Raw genomic sequence first — 20502 nt, 5'->3', positions numbered from 1 at the left:
AGCCCCTCTTTAAATGACAACAACCTCTTACAAAGATTTTGTAGATGTAGTACGGAAGCGCAGGGAGCTCTGTGAAGTTGCATACACATAACAAGAGTTGGGAGGAGAAAAAGATAGGCTCTTTTGACTCAGCTATAGGTGCAAGCTCACAGGTAGTCTTCAGACCTCTCTGAATGGCAGAACTCATTTGATTTGGGAAAACTTGACTCTCAGAAGAGGAGAAACAGATCACGGTCACTTCCATTAACACAGTGTGATATTGAGCCTCAGAGCTAGGCAATACACAAAGATCACAGAAATTTAAAAAAAAAATGCAGAGAAGCAAGACAGGACTAGAAGGAGGAAAGCAACATGTCTGAAAAAATATCAGAATTCCCACTCACGCTTTACCAGATGAGTTCATGGCGTGTGCAAGAGTACGCGGGTCTCCTGTCCAGTGTTCCCACGGGAATAAAGATGCAGCTGTTCTGAACCACCACGACGCCTTTGGAATGCCTTCCCCTGCTCGTACCAGCTTGGTGAATTCTTGGGGGGAAAAAAAAGGTGTGGACAAGTGAGTGCCAGTCATAACTTCCTTTAAATGTGTCCTGCCAACTCGGAACATTTTTCCTAAGAGACGAGGATTAGCAGGTTAATCCTTCTCTCTGAACACTTTTCTTAAACCCTTGGTGTTATTTTAATGCAGCTTTTGTGCTACGAATAAATATGTTACAGAACAATAGACTTTAAGGATCTATTCTCTGAAGTTTTATGAACATTTATGCTAAGAAACATCAAAGACATTTCAGTAATTTTCACTAGAAGGGAGCAAGAAAGCGCTTTCTATCTTGTTTCTATTCCCCAGCCTCAAAGTAAGACTCTCTTAGCAATTTAGATAGAGCAGGCCAAAGGAAAGGGAAATTTGAACGATATTTGAAGATTTTATTTAAATATTTGTTTAAAATAGCAATGTTCTGAACTCCGCTTGTGCACCTGCCGCTTCATGGAAAAAATAGCTATCTTCCCATTTGCTATTCCTACCAATAGAAACACTCCCTCTGCACCGGATAAAAAGGGCAGATTCAGCAATATGCCCTAGCACATCATCCTGTCCCGTTCCCCAGCTCCTCCGTGCGCACCTCACACCAGCTCTCGCTGAATACCCTGGCCTGCTTTTCCCCCACCAGCATCAAACTGGCCGCAGCCGTCTGCCCGCTTACACATCCGCTTACGAACTGCTCACCAGACCTGGCCAAGCTCAGGCTGCAGTAACTTGTCAGATAAGGGGACAGGAGAACAAGCAGCTGAAGCCAAGCAGTTCATACGATAAAGTATTTGGTAAATTAAGGAAAATTGCTCTGACGTACGAACCCCTCCCTAGTTCATTGTACTTGCTCACAGAGACAAAAGTGGATGTAAGGCGAGTTCTACCCGGGCACAGGGCAGGCTGTACGTCCTGCACACCTTGCAGAACTGCTCCTCACTGTAGGCTGAAAGGACCACGTTCAAATTCACTCTCAAAGTCTTTAGCTTTAAGCTTTGCCGATGTAACCAAACCGTGGGGAACGGCACGACCGGGCAGATGTTTCCTTCCTATCAAGGCATTAGGGTGAGCACACCACGCTGCCCGGGCAGGCACCGCTCATCTAGGACACCTGGAACAGAAGAGAAGGGGCAGAGGAAATGAAGTAAACGAAGCAAATGAAGCATTAGGTTTCATCTGAAGGCTAATAGCCAAGCTTCCTGTTTTGATCCCTTTGGCTGCAATTGGTCAGCCCCTAACAATGCAGCCCAACTGTAAGCTGGCTTTCAAGGGAAACAAGGAGGCTGCTATTTCCCAGCGGGAGGAAGAAACTACAGCCTGCTGTGCTGGCATGACTTTTACTTGAAGATATTAATAACATGTCAGATGACGGGATGTGCTGAATCCTAAATACTCACTTCTCCTCCGTGAATGTGCACCACCCCTGTTTAGCGAAGCACAGACCTGCTGCTGCACCGAATCCTCCCGCAGCATCTGATCAAACAGAAGCGGCATCTTTTCCCAGGAAGGTGACTAAGCTCATCCACGGGAAAAATAATGAGGTGCTGCTTCACATGGGCTTAGATTAGCCTATTTATTACCATTTTAAAATTTATTTTTTTCATTAGTACTTGTCTCTAAATTCCAGCCATAAACTAGACTACAGCCCATTGTGTACTCTCCAGCTCGTATGTCCCAAACACTGCAAACGGATTTTTCCTGAAAGGTCACACATTTTGCACGCTATATGGCACTACTGCCAGTATTCTCAGATTCAGTTTCTAATGCGAACATGGTATTTCTAATCACAAAAAACATTTTTCTGTACTTTGAGTTGTACGTGATGTTCTTTAATACAAAAATTCAAATAAAAATAAGAAGTCTAAACCAAAGTAGCATGTGCCTATGTCATATCCTTAGATAACTAACGCTAAAATGAGTAACGTTCCACAATTCTTACGGATTTACAACTAATCTTAGAAAATAAAATGGTCCAGAATATGGCAAATAGTGTGTGCTCTACAAACCCAGATGGGAAGCGCAGAGGATAACTGGGGAAAACAAACAAAACACCACGACAACAAATAAAAGATCACCAACCGATTCATTCTCCAGGATGAGTCTCACAGGGCAAAGGAAGTTAATGTTGGAATTTCAGATTTAATCCATTCCTGAGCAGGAAGAGCAATCACTTTGGCCTTAACCTTAGCTTTGAAAACACTGTTTTGCATACCTGCTGTTTCAACATTTCTGGGTTGCAATTCAGCATCAAATAATCAATATTCAAGCCTGTTCCCCTTGCAGCCTCTCTGACACACCAGACCGAATTCCACCTTCTACAAGAGCACTTCCACTATTTGAAATTGCAGAACACATTCTCCAGCAGCCTTAGCAAATAAACATTATCTCCATGTTTTAAAGAGCATTTTTGTGCAATACAAACTAACGTGTTTCTCAAAGAGGAATTGGGACATAGTCCAGTAAACGCTATATACACATGAAAATTTGGACAGTGATTAAAAAAAAAAGTGTAAAGAAACATTCACATGATAAAAGCACTACTCTCTGTAATTTTTAGCAGACTTTTTGAAAAGATTTTCTCAAACTTCAGCGCAGCAAAACTGCTCTGATCAGAAATCCCAAGATTTTCTGCAGTTTTAAAACCAATTTCTCATACCGTGATGGGGATACCATTTTTTACAGCTGGCATTCACTGGAGGCAATCTGCAAATGTAATTCCACGAGAAATTACTTTATCTTCATTCAGACGAGCTCTTTGCTACCTAGAACACTGCCATAATGCCTGAGCCTCAACTGGGAGTTCATTAGCAAGATTTCTGCTTAACAGGAACATACCTGAAAATATATTTAGACAGGTGTAAACCAGACAGAAATTATCAGCTCTATTTTTTCAATAAAAACTTCTCAAACACAGACAGAATATAGCCCAGAATGGAGTAATGGATTTATTCTACTTTACTGCAAAACTCTAATGTAAAAAAATTTCAGGTTTCTGTCCTCAATTTGTGATATGAGTGCATTTAACTGATACCAGGTTTATCAGATTTTATCTGATTTACCAATTAGCCCAATTACAGACTAGATGGCCTAATTAAGAAAGAACAAACTCCACATTTACAGTGAGAATCTAGAAATAGAGGTGCAGTGGCAATTACATTTTCTGTGGTCACTGAGCACAAAGAGAGCTTAGAAAAACCAACAAGACAAGGCTCTGCCGTGGCTTTTTCTAGAGCTGTACCCATGTTGCAGTTTTTCCCACCTATTTTCCATTTTTGTGGTGGTGCTGAAGGTCCTGTGACTGTTCAGAACTGCATTACAGATTTAAGAAGAATCTTTTAAGTGAGGCACAAACGGGGTGGTCAGCTCCTAGAAGAAAAGGAAGAAACAAAACCCAACCCAACCCAACAGGGGCAAGGCAAGAGCAGAGCAGAACCAAAGCTGTTCTCTGTCAGATATTTCAGCATCTGAGCTCTTTGTACACCTTCAGTTCAAAGGGCCTTCGAGGATTTATAGCAGATCACAAGTGGAAGGCAGTCCAAACCACGAAATGTGCTGTGTCACAAAAAAAAAATATATTAATCAGAGGATTTGACTTAACCGCTGCTTCTTGACTCTGTAAAACTCACCACTCTCTAAGTCCTTTCTTATCATGGCCAGTGTTTTAGGTTCATCTTTGATGAAAGAAATTGCTTCACCTTTACATGCTATCGTACTAGTTATACAGCCAGGCACAGTCATGAATGAGACTAGTGCCTCAGCCTCTGCTACTTTCAGTTTCAGTGTGCTACGCTCTTGTAAGCGACTCTGTATTGCAAATGAGAAAATGTGATACAGGATGCTTTACTTCTTCATCCCACATGGCAAAAGAAAGACAGAGAAGCTATTTTGACATAGAATCCCTGTAAAGCTTTGGAAAATCCACAGAGGACGAGCGCAGTCCCACTGTGCAGGAAACAAATGGAGCACGTGGCCAAAAGCTCAGTGCCCAGACTGCAGGCGGAGGTGCACAACCCGCAGGAGGACCCACACGGCTTCCGTGTCCTGGGTGCGTGCCTGCAGCGCAGCCCAGCCCAGGAGGTCTCCAGCCACGCCGCCCCCGGGTGTGCTCCTGGCAGCTTTGAAAAACACAACGGGTCTCTGGCACGACTGCTGTCCAACGTCCCAGAACAAGGGCCGGGAGAAATGCAGCTGAGCGTGGTTGGGTCAGAACACGTTAGCACCCATCAGATCTTCCCATCGCCCCAAAACTCAGTCAACACCAGTAACTATTCCCGGGGTGTCTGCAGGAATATTCAGCTTAGCATTCACCATTTTCTAAAATCCCCACTCCGAATTCCCAGGTGTCGTTACGGACCGGCAGGGAGCTCCCAACTCATTCTGCATGCCGGCTCCGAGCAGAGGGTGCCCAAGCACCCCACCTCTGCTCGGCCGCAGCAGCTCCGGCGCTCGGAGCCCCCCGGCGCCGCTGCCCCGCGCCTCCCCTCGGCAGCACTGCAATGGTTAAGGTCACAACGCAGCGGTGCTATGTAAAGGAGAAATTTCCCTGTCCTTGCCTAAGTGAATGGCTGGGATTAAACTGACAGCCCACCTTAGTGATGGTGGAATAATTGGTTGTTCAGCTCTGTCCTTGTCAGAGCTGTGACAGTTCTGCAGATGTCCTGCTCGGCTCTCCAAAGGTTAGCCTCAGCTGGAGCCGGTGTTCATTAATCATTCCTCGCTGACAGGCCTCAGAGCAGCCCACATCTGCCACTCTGTCCCCCTCAGTCCCTGCTGCACCCAGCTTGTGTGTAATCACTGCTGGTTTTCTTAAGAGGCTACTTGATAAGGGAATATGCATTTAGCTACAAGACACATGGCGTTGCCGTCTCTCCTGGCGATTCTTTTAGCAGAGGCCTGATAATATGAATTTAGTGCCTTTGTCCAAGACAGGCTGGTACAAACAGCAAACTGCGGACTGGATGGACGAGTAGTAGAGAGCACCGCTGGCTTTTTAGTGTTTGCAGTGCCCTCGTGTAGCAGGGAGTTTCAGGCGAGGCTGGTACTCACACCGAAGAGGTGCCAAGCGGCATCACAGCTGCCTCACCGGGGTACACGGCAGCCATAAAGCACACCTGATTCGGAGGGAATGGAAAAAAACCTCCATGCAGCTCTCGCTGGGAAAGAAAAGCATCTTTCTCTCCTGGTCATTTCTTATTTCCTACTCACTGGACCTCTCTGGACCTTAACAGCCGCTTCGCTGCCTGACTGTGCATGCACCGACCGACCAACCCCACAGCCAGCACTACCTGGGCGGACCCAGATAACTTTAAGGAGTTTTCTTCAGGTTATTCTGGCTGCTTTTATGGAAGCTGTTAGATTCACCCGTGATTAGTGGGCAGATCAGGAAAAACAGAGTAAAAGAGCTACCAGGATAGTTCCCAGCAATTGCAAGCATACACAGCACCTGGTACCACAGGACCAACGCAGAACAACCTCCAAAGGGAACATTTGGGCAGTGCAGGACTTCTCTGAGCTGCACTGCAAGGAAATGAAAGCAGCTGTGAAACACATGGACTTCAACCAGTTTCTGAAGTCCCTTAGCCATTCATGTATAGGTTTTTTTAAAAAAATAAAAGCTGGATTGTGGCTCTGTAGCTCACACCCTCCCAACCCCAAGAAAACCTAAGTGGGTTCTGAAGCAGAAAGCCAAATGGAAACGAGAACTTGGGTCAGGAATGGAAAAGAATTTCCTCAGAAAATCAGAAAAAGTAAAGAACATAGGTCTTAGCTACCCTCCCTAGAGATTCTGTGGGTGCTTCTTGTGACTGATGGTTGTTTGGGGGGGGAGGTAGAAGGGAGGAGGAGAGGGAAGTGTTTTTTCCAGTTTCACTATTAATTAATGTGTGCCTGACTAAGCGACGCATCCTGCAGTTAGACAAAAATACAAATATATTACTTATGAATCTTAATTAAAATAAGCATCAGCACACAGACTGCCAGTGTATTATAGTTGGCAGGACTGTGTAAGAAATTAAATTATTACCCGCTTCACAATCTTATTACAAGATTGCCCACTGACTTTTCTTAGGGTGCTGCTGTTAATATGTGAGCAATGCAGGAATCATCATTTCAAATAATTGATTAACTGTCTAGTCCACAAAGTTTAAAAAGGAACAAACAAGGACACTAAGTGATTAGCATTCTTCTTTTAATTTGCAAATCCTGTCTTCACAGCTAAAAAGCCAAATGCCTCAGGCTCCAGCCCAGGCACACAGATCCCAACAAGCTTGACAGTAGAAAGGAGGTGCTGCAGCCGCACAGAGCTGACACGCTGGATTAAAGCAATCAACACACTGACCATTAATCACAACTGAAGGCTCTACAGTGCACTTACAGAATGGCAGTGGGCATGTTCCCGAAGCCAACGCCAGTGATGCTGAATTTCAAAGCGCTGAGCCAACCCACCGCTGCGATTCGGTGCCCGTATGCATATGGCCACGCACCTCCAGTCAGCTCAGGTAAATTCTGGATTCTGGTGTAAAGAGAAAATTCCAGGTCACGGACTGCCTCTTGATTTCCCCAACACCGACTCTCTAAGGAAACCTAAGCAAGCACAGTCCCCCCAAACGACACATGCCCACCCATCAGGTAAAGCTGACGCAGCAGGCACAGGCTCCCGCTTCTCCCAGGGGACACGAGAAACTTGTGGAACTGCAGCAGGGAGAGCGAGTGGCTGCCAGCCACAGCCAGAGGCATCCCCAGCGCTGGCTGGCACATTTACATCACAAAAACCACGAGCAGTTCCACCAACAGTGTTCATAGCCCCGCTGCCAGGGACTGCACAAGGACACACAAAGAAGGCCTGTAGTGTAAGACACTACACCAGAAGAGCAAAGCTGAAAGAGAAGAGGACCAACCCATTGTTTCGTTAATTATTTTCTCATTATTGTTATTATCCCTATGCATTGCAGTAGGGCCCAGCTTACTGAGTCACTCAAACGCAGCACAAAACATTGGGCAGAGATCACTGGTTTGAGAAATCAAACAGCTCCAGTACAGTGCGGCTACAACTGGACTTCATAAACATTAAGCCACAGTGAGGTGCAAAACCTTCCCTAAGCAGTGTGTGTAGCGGGAAGAGCTCCTCCTAACAAAGGATGCACACGCTGTCTCTGATTTCTCTTGAACCTACTGGGAGCCCCACAAAACAATTAAATGAGTAAGGCGTGTTTTTAAGTCAGTAAGAATTGAATTTGCCATGACTTAACAAGGATCCTATGGGCTACTGCATTATTTGAGCAGCTGCATTAGATTACCTAGTATCTAATACACAAAATATTGTTGTTTATTTATGTATTCTCAATGGCAACCTCAGAAAGCGAGCACTATTTTTTTGTTCCAAAATTGAGCTGCGTCACTGCTTTTCTGCTTGCTGTACTGCTTCCCCACCTCACTGCACACTGCGTGGGTCAGTAAAATGGGAGTTGCGCTGACATAACTGAAGGACACTTTCAGCTTCTCAGGCTATGGACAAGTAGAAAGATCTGTAGGATCAATTACTTTTATTATTGTGCTCCCTCTGCTGGTCCTAAAAAAATCACCACTGGAAAAAAATTATCTGCAGAAGCGCGCTGGCATCTGTTTACCAACACAAAAGCTGGACACTGAAAATGCCCCCAAAATCTCAGCTTGAGCATCTTCATTCAGAGGAAGAGACTTACTGGGTTTTTCCCAAAACAGGAAAAGACAATCCTGAGAGCAAGATGCTACGTGAGGTCTAGGAAAACACTGCAAAGAGCTGGGGAAATGAAGTGCTCTCCAAGAAGCCTGCTCCACAGAGGCCCCAGTAATAAGACAGCCCAGCACGCCAGAGAGACACCTCCGGCACTTGTGATCTCTGCCTGGATGGAGCTGTAGGGATGGAGATTCCAGGTGGTGAAAAGCGAAGAAAAGGTACAGGCAAGAAGTTCTCTATTTGGCAAATGTTATGAAAAGACGACATGGTTTTTATAGCTTCTAATATGAAAACTATAGTTAGCTACTTTCTGTGAAAATACACCTGATCTGGCACTCAGTGAGGGCTCAGGCCTAATCCAGATTACAAGTTTTTGGGTGGCTATCTAACATCTTGTCTGTGCAAAAGTGTCTAAGTTAAATGGCTTGGAAACCATGACAACACCGCCTGTCTGGAGCTCACACAAGCTCAATCAAGCCATAATCAAGGATTTTCTTACGTGATTGTCCATTATCTCCTCAGCCACGGATGCACATTACAGGAGTAAAAGGATCAGAGTGGAACCACCAGCATTAATTACATGCTAGACTAGATCCGTCTTCCTTAAGCATCTGTCAAAAAGAATTTGGAGTACCTCTAGGACATTCCGAGGAGCCGTGTACCAATCCTGCGCAGGCTGTAAACCGAAATAAAAAGTATTAACGCAGGTCAGCATTACTGAACATATACAAACTTCTTCGTATTTGACTGAAGAGAATACCTGTTCAGCTCTAGGAACACAGACACATTCCGTAACGACACCTATGCCCATCTAATGATGAGAAGGTATCTGAAAATATAGCACAGGTATTTACTGGGAAGAACAAGCTTTTGTAGTTACTATGAAGAACAAGTTTTATGCACTAAGAGGGTGCTTAACAGCAGCACGGTCATTTGAAGCCTGTGCTGAAGGGAGAAAACTTTAGGGGTGGGAGGTAAGGTTGTGCTGTAGGACAACCTCCTCCTGTCTCACTCTTCAGGTAAGCTTCTTGAAGCAGTTGTGGAAGCTCCAAACAAGTTAAGAAACAGGCTTACAAAGAACTATTATTTCTGTGTCAAAAGAGATCAATTTATTTACTTATTTGTTTTTAAATGAACCACAAAAACATGGACTGAATAGGTAAACTTGGAATCCTTAACACCCAGAAGTTCAGAAATGCAGGCTTTGAGGTCAAAACTGTGCAATCTGTTGTCAGGAAAGAGGTAAAACAAATCATGACTCAGTTACATGCCTTGCTTTGCAGAAGTTTTAAGTATCTAATCCCCCTGTTGCCTGAAAAAAAAAAAAAAAAAAGATTATCCTACAGCAGGAAAAACAAACAAACAGGTAGAGCTCCTCAGAACCAGAGCAAAACCTCATTAACTGGAATGCCTCCATAGAGCACAGAGCAGCAGGATGGAAACAGCACCAAGGTCAGTGAGTGCGCTGCCCCAGGAGATCAGACACAGCCACCAAGACCTCAGAAGAGGAATGCTCACACACAGAGAAGGGCATCCGAGAATTGTATTCTATAAACGCTGAAACCGGCAAGAGCTGTTCAACAACCAGACCTCCAGGTGCTCAGAATTTAGGATGAATGTACAACTAGGCTCAAAAAATTGAAGTGTAAAGTGGGAAAAAACTGGAACAAATCATAGCATGTGCCTTATACACCCAATAAAAGCTCTGCAAGAACAAATAAACATGAACAACAAACAAATGAGAAGAGTTTGTGAACTGCTCATGGATTTTGCATGAGAGGAAAAATAAATTTGTCAAATTATTTGCTCTGAATTATTTGCTCAGCTGTAATTATAGCCATTGGTAGACAGGGAAACCAGTAACTTGCAAACAGACTGATGGTTTCTGAGCTTTTCAGCAAATCCTTCAAAAGAAACACGATCTCAAGAGAAAAAAAGTCTTTTTGCTGAACTTGTGAAGTCGCACAATTTTGTTCAAGCCACAGCCGCTGCTCCAGGCCAAGACTGCTCTTGGTGAACCCACACCCTGAGTGCAACGAGCTCACAGTGCCTCACTCCGTCTACGCACAAAGCCTCAGACCTCTTGCAAACTCCAAGAAGCACTCACGTGCCTTTCCTCCACGCATGGGAAAGTCTCTGACTTGGTTAGAACGTGAGCTCCAGAGGAGGCATTTCCGCCACTGCAGCAATACCGAGCCAGTGCTCAAGACAGAAACCCTCCCACTCGGCAAGGCCGCAGACACACACACACACACCCCAGACTCTCTCCTCCAAGTAGAAACATTTCCAGTCTTTTTCTGTCTGCATGAATACCAGACTTGAAGTCAAACTTCATAAAACCGATTGACTGTACCAGTTGCTTCCCCATCCTATCCATCCACTGATTACGTTACTCCAATTTACAGTCCTGCTTCCAGAGGTTTTCCACACTTCGGTTTCTTTCAGTCCTCGCACCTCTCACTTTGCACCTACTGAAAACGTTTTCCTCTCCGCCTACCCAAAACGAAACCAAGCAGTTCGAGGTTGCCCTCTCCATGGGCAGACTGAGGAGGTCAGGCCTATGATGAGGACCAGCGGCTGGCTGTTCACTCACATGAGGTGTCACAAGGATGCAATTCATGATTTGGAAAACGGTGCATAAGAGTGGTGAAAATGTTTCCTGCCTCTCAGCCAGAGCAGGTGGGTTCAGTGCTGCACAGCAACGTGCTTATCAGCTAGGGAAAGAAATCGCTATCACCAGAAAGCTGTGCCACAAATTAGACCACGTGGATGCAGGCTGGGCACAATAACTAACAGAAAATGCGAGCTTTAGAATCACGAATTATGTTCATTAAGACATACCTGCAAAGTGTTTTAAATAAAGAGAAAGAAATAGAGCAGGCAGAGACGCAGAGTGCTGCTTTTCTTTCTGCTAGCTGCCCACGGCTCACAGCTCAGCCTTGCCAAAGAAATTCATTCAGAAGCACAGAGTTGGGAGGATAAAAAATTCCGCAAGTCTAAAAGGATTTTTAAATACTTCAAAAATCGGTAAACAGGTGTGGTTCACTAGGAACATACTGGTATTACATGACACTTTTTTGCCTTTAATTTTAATGGAGCATTGAAATTTTGTCTCGTTAGATGATCATCTAACCAAGAGAAGTGTTAACAAAAAAATCTTCCAAAAATCTAACTGAAAGAAACCAACAAAATGGTCACGTTGGGGGAAAAAACCTGACTGACACCGTGAGGGTGTTATAATGATTAATTGGATACATTTCAAAGCATCATACAGATAAAGCATTACATAAATGTCCAGAGCTCTATTTCTCACCCTGATCTGCTTGTGAAAATGCCCCAAAGAAACTTCTCATTGTCTACTTCAAGCTGTTTCTCAGGCAGTTCATCGTGTGTCTTGTCAATTTTTTAATGGCACTGTCAGGGCTTCAAACTGACAGGAATCTTCCCAAGTCAGAAGCTGCATTCATAAACCTGAGCAAAAAGCAGCAATTTCAGGCGGCGTTTCATTTCTCTGAGAACGGCGTGACACGGTGCAGCACTGGATCACAGGGCTTTTGTCTACCCAGGCAGGCAGTCTCTGGGCATTTACCTGCGTGCTTCAAAGAGCGCAACAGGACTGCAGAGAAGTAGAAAAGCTGTTGGTACTGTTACGAAAACAAACTCGCTGTGCTTAAAATAAATAATCCGATAGCAACATCAGAAAAACTTCAGGTTTGGGTTTGAATTAAAATATTTTTGGTTTGAATTAAGATATGACTTTGTGGGAAATCCAAGACACGTATATTTGCACTAGGCACATTTAAGTTTATTCATCTACAAAAAAGAGTGAGTGCAGCCATCACATCAGCACGACATCACCCCAGGTGACGCTCCCTGCTAAGTCAGCTAGGAATCAGAGCTCCTACATTTCCTAGTGCTGCACTACCCCACCACCACAGGAGCTCCAAAGCTGGAATCTCTCCATCGCTGTCATCCCATAGCTTTCAAGTGCAAACCTCAACACGCTGGGACGCCCAAGCTCTCTGCACATTGTTTTATAAATTATGCACATTATTTATTATTATTATATCATTCCACAACACAAAACCCTAGCCACAGACTAAATTTGCAGAAGTATTGTAAAGAGCCCTTGCTGAGCCACAAGTGAGACTACGGCATCCTTTAACTCCACATTCCTTCAGAACGTGTTCTGGAGCCAGCTGCCAAGCACCGAAGGCTGTTTGTGAGCACCACAAACTTCTCAGGTTTGTAAATCTCTACTGCAAGAGTACAAATTGCAAAACCTACAGATATCAAACACCCTGAAACTTCCCAGAACTTCAAAAATCTCTCAATTTGTCACGATTTTATCTGCTGCATCTAGCAGTTACACAATATAACAGATGACGGGTCCCTCCTTTCCCTCCAAGGAAATAGAAAAAGAAATATTCAGTGATGAAAATTCAAAGGCTATAAAAGAAATACTTCAACCAACTCTCATGACAATGCGATGTATTTATACATTTGATCTCCATTATCATAAGCGGGATGATCTTGGAGGTCTTCTCCAACCTTAATGATTCCATGATTACTCATTAGTTCCTAATTCACAATTGTTGCTCTGACGACCTCTGCTCCCTTCCCTTAATGGCCTGCTCCCCGATCTGTCAGAAGTACAATCTCTTGTTATTACGGAGGAATGTGTTCCCTGCGAATCCCCTCGGCTTTCACAGCGTGTCCACTGACTCCAACCCGCTGCGAGCTGCAGTTCCGACAGGCGCACACCACCTACCTGCCTAGTTATGACGGACATGGGTGGGAGCATGGGAAAGGTGCCTTACCAGTGCAAGTCCCCCGTGAAGGGCCTCCATCAACGCCTTGACCTGCACCACGACTGAGGGCACTAGGATGGTGATGCCACCGATAGATCCTCCTCTGCTCAAGAGCATCAGATGAGCAGGTCTGCTTACGTCAGGAGGACCAGACTAAGCATGCAAATGCTTCGTTATTGTTGCGCACAGTACTGGACACTCTGCCTAAAGGCAAGCATTGACCAACTTCTGCTGTACGTTTGTCTTGAGATATGTCAGAGGAGCACACACTGGCTGCTCAGTACTGACCAAATTTCAATTCACATCACAATTTCTTGCTGATTATGCCACAGAATACATTACTTTCCTTCAGAGTGGTAAATGTGTAGGAACTTTTTCTCAGGACACAGGCAGCAGACTGCACAGGAGCTGTGGGATTATTGCTGCTGTGTGTGTTTTTCCCAACAATACAAAGAGTTGTGGGTTTGATGCTTGCTAAGAGCTATTTATCAAATGAAGAATTCACCTCAACGCTAGAGACTTTGGTTTCCCAAAGAGAGTGCATGAGACAAGCACCAGGTCCCTAACGAAAGCAAAGGGAGGCTAAACACAGGGGAAAAAATCAGCAGGTTTCCATTTAATTCCATTCAAATGGGATGATGAATTAAGAAAGATCAGTGGATTCATTAACTGGATGGGTATAATCCTCAGAGATGCATCCCCTTCAGTTTATATTCAATTTCCTGCACCTCTGGGATGATCGGTAGTGCCACAGCCCCTCTCCTCCCCTGGTCCTACCAGCTCCCTCACGCCCAGCGGCGTCACCTCTGCCAGGCAGCTCCCTGGCTGCATCAGCATCCTCAGACAAACGCTTCCCAGGGGAGGCCAGGCCTTGGTTGGAGTCTTGGGTGCATGAATGACAAGTTCTGTAAGTGCTGTAAGCTAGGTAAAGACAATCCCCAAAACATTTCTGCCAGCCTTACACGCTACGCTGCCTTCCCAGCACCCTCTTGTTCATGTGAGCTGTTAAAGCGGCCAGAGCTGGCAGTAATTGCTGTTGACATTGTTCGGAGCCTTGCCTCACTGCCAGAGACAAATCTTTCATTCATGAAGAAGTGCTTGTTAGGCCAGCTCCGGCCTCCAAACCCACTTAATTAAATTGTAATAAAAAAAAGAAAAAAAAGAAGAAAAAAAAAGAAAAAAGAGTTGCTTAGCTCTGGTGGGAAATTTGCACACAAAGGCCCGGTGTCTGGCCCTTTCCTCCACTATTGTGCATCCCAACCAGTTTTACAATACAGCAGCATCTCCCCCTTCCCCTTCCTTGCAGCCACTGCGGAGGCAGCAGTGACCCTCATTAGGGCCCAGTGGCTGCGGAATGTTTTCCCAGCGATTCACTCACCCGCCTTTTCTGCTTCACAATCAAGGGCACTAAGTGCTGTGTAAGGGCTCTCCACAGGCTGATTGCTTAAAGAATTTCAGAAGTAAAGAGTGTAAACAGGTACAGGGAACAAGCCTCTTTTGAGCAGTTATGCAAACATTCCCAATGCAGTTTAAAAACCTCCGTGCAGAAGCTGTCAAGTCCGAGCCTTTCTCTCATTATATTCACACACCCCGTGCTGCGTCCGTCCACCCACCCACCTGCACCCGCTCGGATGCGCTGCAAATCCACGGCCAACACACACGGCCCAGCTCCAGATGAATGCTTGGATTTAAAAACAAACACCCCCAGCCACACGCTCGCCAGAACATATTTGAGCAGCAGCAAACGCAACCATACCCTCCTTGCTGCTTTCAGGACGGCATGAGAAGTTTGACCGAGAGTGAGGGCCTTGCTCTGCTTCAGCAATTCCTGGTCCTGGCTTGGCTTTCAAATTTACATCATAAAATCCATTTAACTGTAAGCCTTTTGGGGCAGTGGTCACAGCTCTGAATGCTACACAAAATAAAGCAGATTGTCAGTGTCAATAATGGACTGCAACAGCATTTCAGAGAGAAGTACATGGAAACGATCACTAATATTTAATAACCGTAAATGTTTTTTCTCTGCTAGTAATATGCCTTTCTGTATGAATAACAACAACTGTTCTATACTAACAAATCATCACTGAATAATTTTTCTATTATACAGTAAGTAATGCTCAGAGTAAAATTACCTAATTCTGTATGACAGCTACATTCAGCTGTTTCTACATACTTCCCTACTGTAATTGAATATTGATTTACATAAAAGAAAATGTTTATGTCTTTATGTGAAACACAATAAATTCATAGGAACAATACTGTCTTATTTTTTGAGATTCTATGCAGTCAATATGAAATTCCAACACTAAAATATTAAGAAAAGTTAATTAAGAAGGTGGAGCTAGGAGTCAAAAGAAAACATCAAACTGTCCCGTGATTTACATCAGCATCACACCAGACGAGTTTATCTTGTCACTTCTACCCTTACAAAATCTTTAATCATTTCTACAGAAAACCAAAAGAAATACTTTCTCTTTTGTCATACCATTTGAGTTCTCACTAAGTAAAACACAGAAGTGATATGAGCACAAACGCCTTTAATATGGAAGTATTTTGCTACTCCGTCTGCTGTCCTACAGCTTATCTGCTGAACCGACTCTGCTGTCCTACACGAGTGATCCCTGCTTGGCACAGGGAGGCTGGGCTCTACCTGCATTATCAGCTCTTAAGATTTCAAAATACAGATCTTTCAGAGTCTCTGAAATTAGCCAGTTATAAACCTTTCTTCTTAACTGATAAATGAAAAGGTAACGCCAAGTAGTCAGTTCTCTTTTTGCAGTTTTCTCACACTTGTCCACAAAGAAAGAGGAACAGCACTGGAAAATTGTCAGGGCAGTACATCCCCCGTTGGCACTGGTGACTGATCAAACTACCTGAGGCTCTCAGAAATTCAGGTATACACCTCCCAGACTGTCCACGGTACTTCCATTTAGTCATGCTTGCATGAGAAATATTACTTAATAGATTCAAAAGGCAACAAATCTACAACACATGGTCTAAGGCTATTGAAAATCTGAAATAAACATGGTTATTAACTGCCTGCTCTTGAAGTTAACAATAGAAAGCAGTATTCAGGACTTGCACTTCTCCGTGGGAAGTTTAAAGCTGCTCCACAATTTGTGTTTCCTGCTACATGCACGCTGAAAAGAGCTAAGCTTTAGGCATGGCTTCAGAAGAAGTTTATATGAGTTTGATGAAACTTTCACCTGGCAGTATCCTGCTCTGGATGTCCAGAGCTCCTCTACAAACACCGGTATGTAATAACGGTTCTGGGTCTATCAGCAAGATGAGGTGACTCGGCCTCTGTGCCAGCCCTAGTTATGACGTACCCCCTTTAAAGGGCACAGCCAAGCAGCCAACTCACGTAAATGCAAACAGCCCTAACACGGGATTCTTACTGAAGGCACAGGCTTTCTCCAGACACTTAAAAGATTGTCACAATCAAGGTAATACACAGTAACACCAGTAACTATTTTAAAAGATTGTGAAATAAGAATCATACAGATTCTAAAGTGCCTTATGGACTTGTGGCGTATTTTACGGGAGGAATAAAAGAAAAAACAAACATGCTACAACAACAACTTACCCAACATCATCTAATTGATATTATGGTAAATCAAAGATTGAGAAACAGTTCTTCAAAATATAAGCCACTTTCACTTAACTTTGCAAAGCAATTCTCTCCAATTCAGCACTACGTCACCTGTCCGACAGCCCCACTGATCACGCAGCGGCCGTGGGACATCACAAAGTCTCCTCTCGGTTAACAATCGGTGAATGCATGCAACCCAAACTACTGGGTATTGTATGTCGTTAAGAGGAAATGGATGTAAATATGGTTTACGTGACTCCTCTCCAGAATTAAATCCAACAAAAATGGATTCATGTTCTCACTCTCCTTCAACTTTTAATTAAACCAATTACTTTCTTACTTTATCTGTATTCTTCTGTCCTTCCTCTGCCTGGTCATATATCCTTCCATGAGTTAGGCTGCGTTACTATTTTGATTTGTTTTCCTTACTAGTAGCTTTTTAGCAATGGAACTGAGTTACAATTATTATAGTTTATACCATGCCTTTTGTACCTGTAATTCACGTACTTTGAGCAGAAGCTGAAAGTATTAATTTGTCAATCATCCTGCCCTGTATCTAGTCTCACTTGAAACAGACTAAGCACACACAAAAAAATGATCACTATATATTTCCCAAAGGTAAAGGAACTTGTAAACACTCAGGTATATTACAATTTACTGAGCCTATTAGCTGCAATTCTGAAGCATATTGCGCCAACGGTATATTACAAAATCAAGGAGGTTTCAGTATCGAAACCTCCCTTCAGTCTAGATAGGAATGTGAAAATTTACTTCGTACTCCAAGATCTATTTTCAATTCACAGCGCAGATACAAGAGTTTAAACTAGGCGTTGTAAAAGGTTTTTCGGAAACCCTCTGGAAACCTGTGAAGAACTGCAGCACCTATCTGACACTGGAGGTTTTGTTCGGTATCTAGGCAAATCTCACACAGGGCGCAAATGCCAATATGCAACAGCACGTGAGGGACCTGCAGCCCCCAAAAAGACAGAACACACAGAAACGGCGAACTCTTGAGCAGCTCTATTAAAAACCTACCGTATTTCAATAAACAAGGCCTGGACAACATCAGCCCCGATGACAAAATGAATGTCCAGAAAACATCAATTCCAACCCACTTGCTGAGACCAACTTTTTCTAAAACGTGAATGGGATTTGAAATTTTTCCATTCCTCGTTTGCTTCACGGAGAATCATGGATAGGGCTGTGCATCCCAACGAGCAAATTCTTTGTGTAGGCGAAAGAGAAGGGTGGAAAAGAAAAGCTGTTTTGGCAAGAACAACTTTTGTCTTAAAAATAACCTTTTGTGTGTATGCAAACTAAATGTTCATTTTAAAAGTACGTATATAAAGTACATATATATATTTCATCTCTGTGCATGTCTGTCTGCCTACACGGGGAGAAGCACTTCCCCACGACAAGTCAGAGAAAGACAAACAGCCCCAAGCCCTCTCTTGACTACATCCTTCAAATGCCTGAGGAACAATTACATATATCAGCCTGAAATTTTCCCCCTTAAATGGAAAAAATAAAAGATTAAAAAAGGTACAAAACCAGAACATCACTAAAAACTTGAATGAAAATTAAAATTTTAAAGATTTTAAAGATAATTTACCTGTCTGTGTATTCTGGAAACGCACCTCAAGTGAGATAGAAGAAAATATCAAATATGAGATGTTTCCCCATGCTTCGGTTTGCCTGGAAGCAGAGAAGCCAGATCTGTCTTTCGAACACAGTCATACCAATTCTACACGCCAGTGTATTTCATGCCATAAGCACAAGCTGCAGAAAAACAGGCTCCGTTCTCTTTGTAGAGTTCATTTCTTTTATTGATGTTCATCTGATGACACATTTGTTTTCAGTTACGCTGAGCATAAACATATTTTTATTTTATTCATTTCTTACTGTTATTTATATAGCTGGATGCCTAATGTGATCACTGACATAACAATCCCCCGCCAATAGATTCACTGAGACTTTTTCCCACCGCTCTTTCAGGAAAACGTATCTATTTTGGTGGTTCTTAGAAGCTGCCTTCCCTTTGGATTCCCCTGCCCCTTCCACAGCCCACGAGCAACCGGCACACGCAGGACAGGGAAGAGACCTGGACAGCAGGTCTGAAATCTGGGAGTGGAGACACATTTATTTTCATGTAGGGGTACGACTTGGTTCCTCAGGACATCTCCCTTCCCTTTCACCACATTTCAGCACGCTGGAGCGCCTACGCTGTCCTCTCAGCAGCAGCATGAGGAAAATGCTGGACTCAGCCAGCCTGAACTTACACGGGCCTCTCACTTGCCATGCAAGCCAGTGATTAGCTAAAATTACATGCAGGAAGCATCACCGAAGGATACCAGGGAACACTAGCCGAGACCAACAAAACTCAAACTTACGCACTTCCATCACACCTGTTTAAAATGGCATTTCCATGTAGAAATGGTATCTTGCCTATACACAGCATGCAGGATTCCCACCAACCAGGTAAGACACGCAATCAGATTTTAAAGTGGTTGGTTGGTGATTTTATGTGCAAGTATTGCTGTCCTTAAAGCAAAACCCACCCCCATCACATCACTAATAAAAAGCTTTTGCCAATGGCCCTTAACAATATGATAATTTATTTAAAACAGATACAGTCCTGAAAGTGACCCACTTAAAATTATTAAAAAGATATGGTGTTTATTTTTGCTGTCCATAAAACAGGCAATGGCTTATGAATATGCAAACTGATCAGATGTAATTAACATGATTGGCTCCTACTGAAATACAATCTTCTGCGTTTAAGGGAGTTGGATGCAAAAACTAATGAGGTCAAGTTAATATGCTTGTGAAGAAAGCATCAGCTGTCAATGCAACTGACAAGAATGCCTGTACTAATCCTCTTTTCCCAGAAAATAATTTAAAAAGCGGATATACGTACTGCAGAATTTTCTTAATAAACCAGGAAATCACAAGAGCATGGAGTCAAGCAGCACTGATAAATGTGAGACGATTAATAAAGAAGAAATAAGAGCTTGTGTCCATTTATAGCAACACAATAAACATGGCATTTAATTAACTAGAAGGTCTTCAACAAGTGTTACGGGCAATTAGTTTACCATCACAGCATTGGCCTCATCCATCCTTTCCAAAACGCACAGTTCCAGAAGGTGGCCTGCAAATATCTTGCTCCACTGACCTTAAGAGAGAGGTAGGATGTATCTAAATGCTCTGTGACATCAGCAATTAAACTAAGGAGGTTTCACCTCTTAGCACAAAAACCAATAAGAGGAAACTGTTGAATGTTTAAATGTTGACTTTTTTTTTTAGTGGTTACAATCCCTCCAGTCATCTCCAAATACCATTCCTGTCCTTTCTTTGCAAAAAAAAAACAACCCTGCTTCTACATTTTAAAATAAACCAGGAAAATCTAAAATCCCATCCTGCAATAATAATAAGGACTCAAAATCAATTATTGTTGCACTGCCAGCTTAAAGAATTTGTCTTTGTGAGACATGATGGGCTCATTTCCCAATTATGAAATAATCGTAAAATTTCCATTAGGGGTGCTGGAAGCATTTCTTTAATTCCTGTTTGTATTTATTACATGGGCAGTATACTGAAGCTTGTATCCAAAATGGAGTTGAACGTTTCTCGTTACAGGACAGGAGAAAAGCAGAGCAGACCCGTTTTCAATCTCCTTCCAATTACAGCCAGAGATTTCTGGGGCCCACCAGAGGTTACACGGGCTGGGCTGTGGCACCAAGCTGGGACAGCAGGCACCTCGCGCCAGCTCAGCAGCTAAGAGCAGCAAGGCAGAAACCAGCCTGCGAGCCTTTTGCAATTTATGATGCTCTAACTATTCTTGGGGTATTTATCACCATCC

General features: G+C 43.5%; 1 protein-coding gene across 1 annotated transcript in view; it reads right to left on the bottom strand.

Annotated features, from left to right (window-relative positions):
• Window positions 1-20502, bottom strand: part of LOC310885986 (uncharacterized protein) — a 190200-nt gene that overhangs the window by 84750 nt on the left and 84948 nt on the right. The window contains exons 4-9 of the mRNA XM_083809968.1: window positions 6897-7034; window positions 5967-6040; window positions 3783-3831; window positions 3180-3226; window positions 1444-1634; window positions 384-525 (exon numbers count right to left, since the gene is read on the bottom strand). Coding sequence (XP_083666094.1) covers window positions 1576-1634; window positions 3180-3226; window positions 3783-3831; window positions 5967-6040; window positions 6897-7034 — 367 coding nt within the window. The 3' untranslated portion in view covers window positions 384-525; window positions 1444-1575. The remainder of the gene's footprint in view (window positions 1-383; window positions 526-1443; window positions 1635-3179; window positions 3227-3782; window positions 3832-5966; window positions 6041-6896; window positions 7035-20502) is intronic.

The sequence above is a fragment of the Anser anser genome, assembly GCF_964211835.1.
Source record: "Anser anser genome assembly, chromosome: 24".
Taxonomy (NCBI): Eukaryota; Metazoa; Chordata; class Aves; order Anseriformes; family Anatidae; genus Anser; species Anser anser.
Note: the sequence above shows the minus strand (reverse complement) of the source record. Positions and strands in the feature narration are given on the sequence as shown.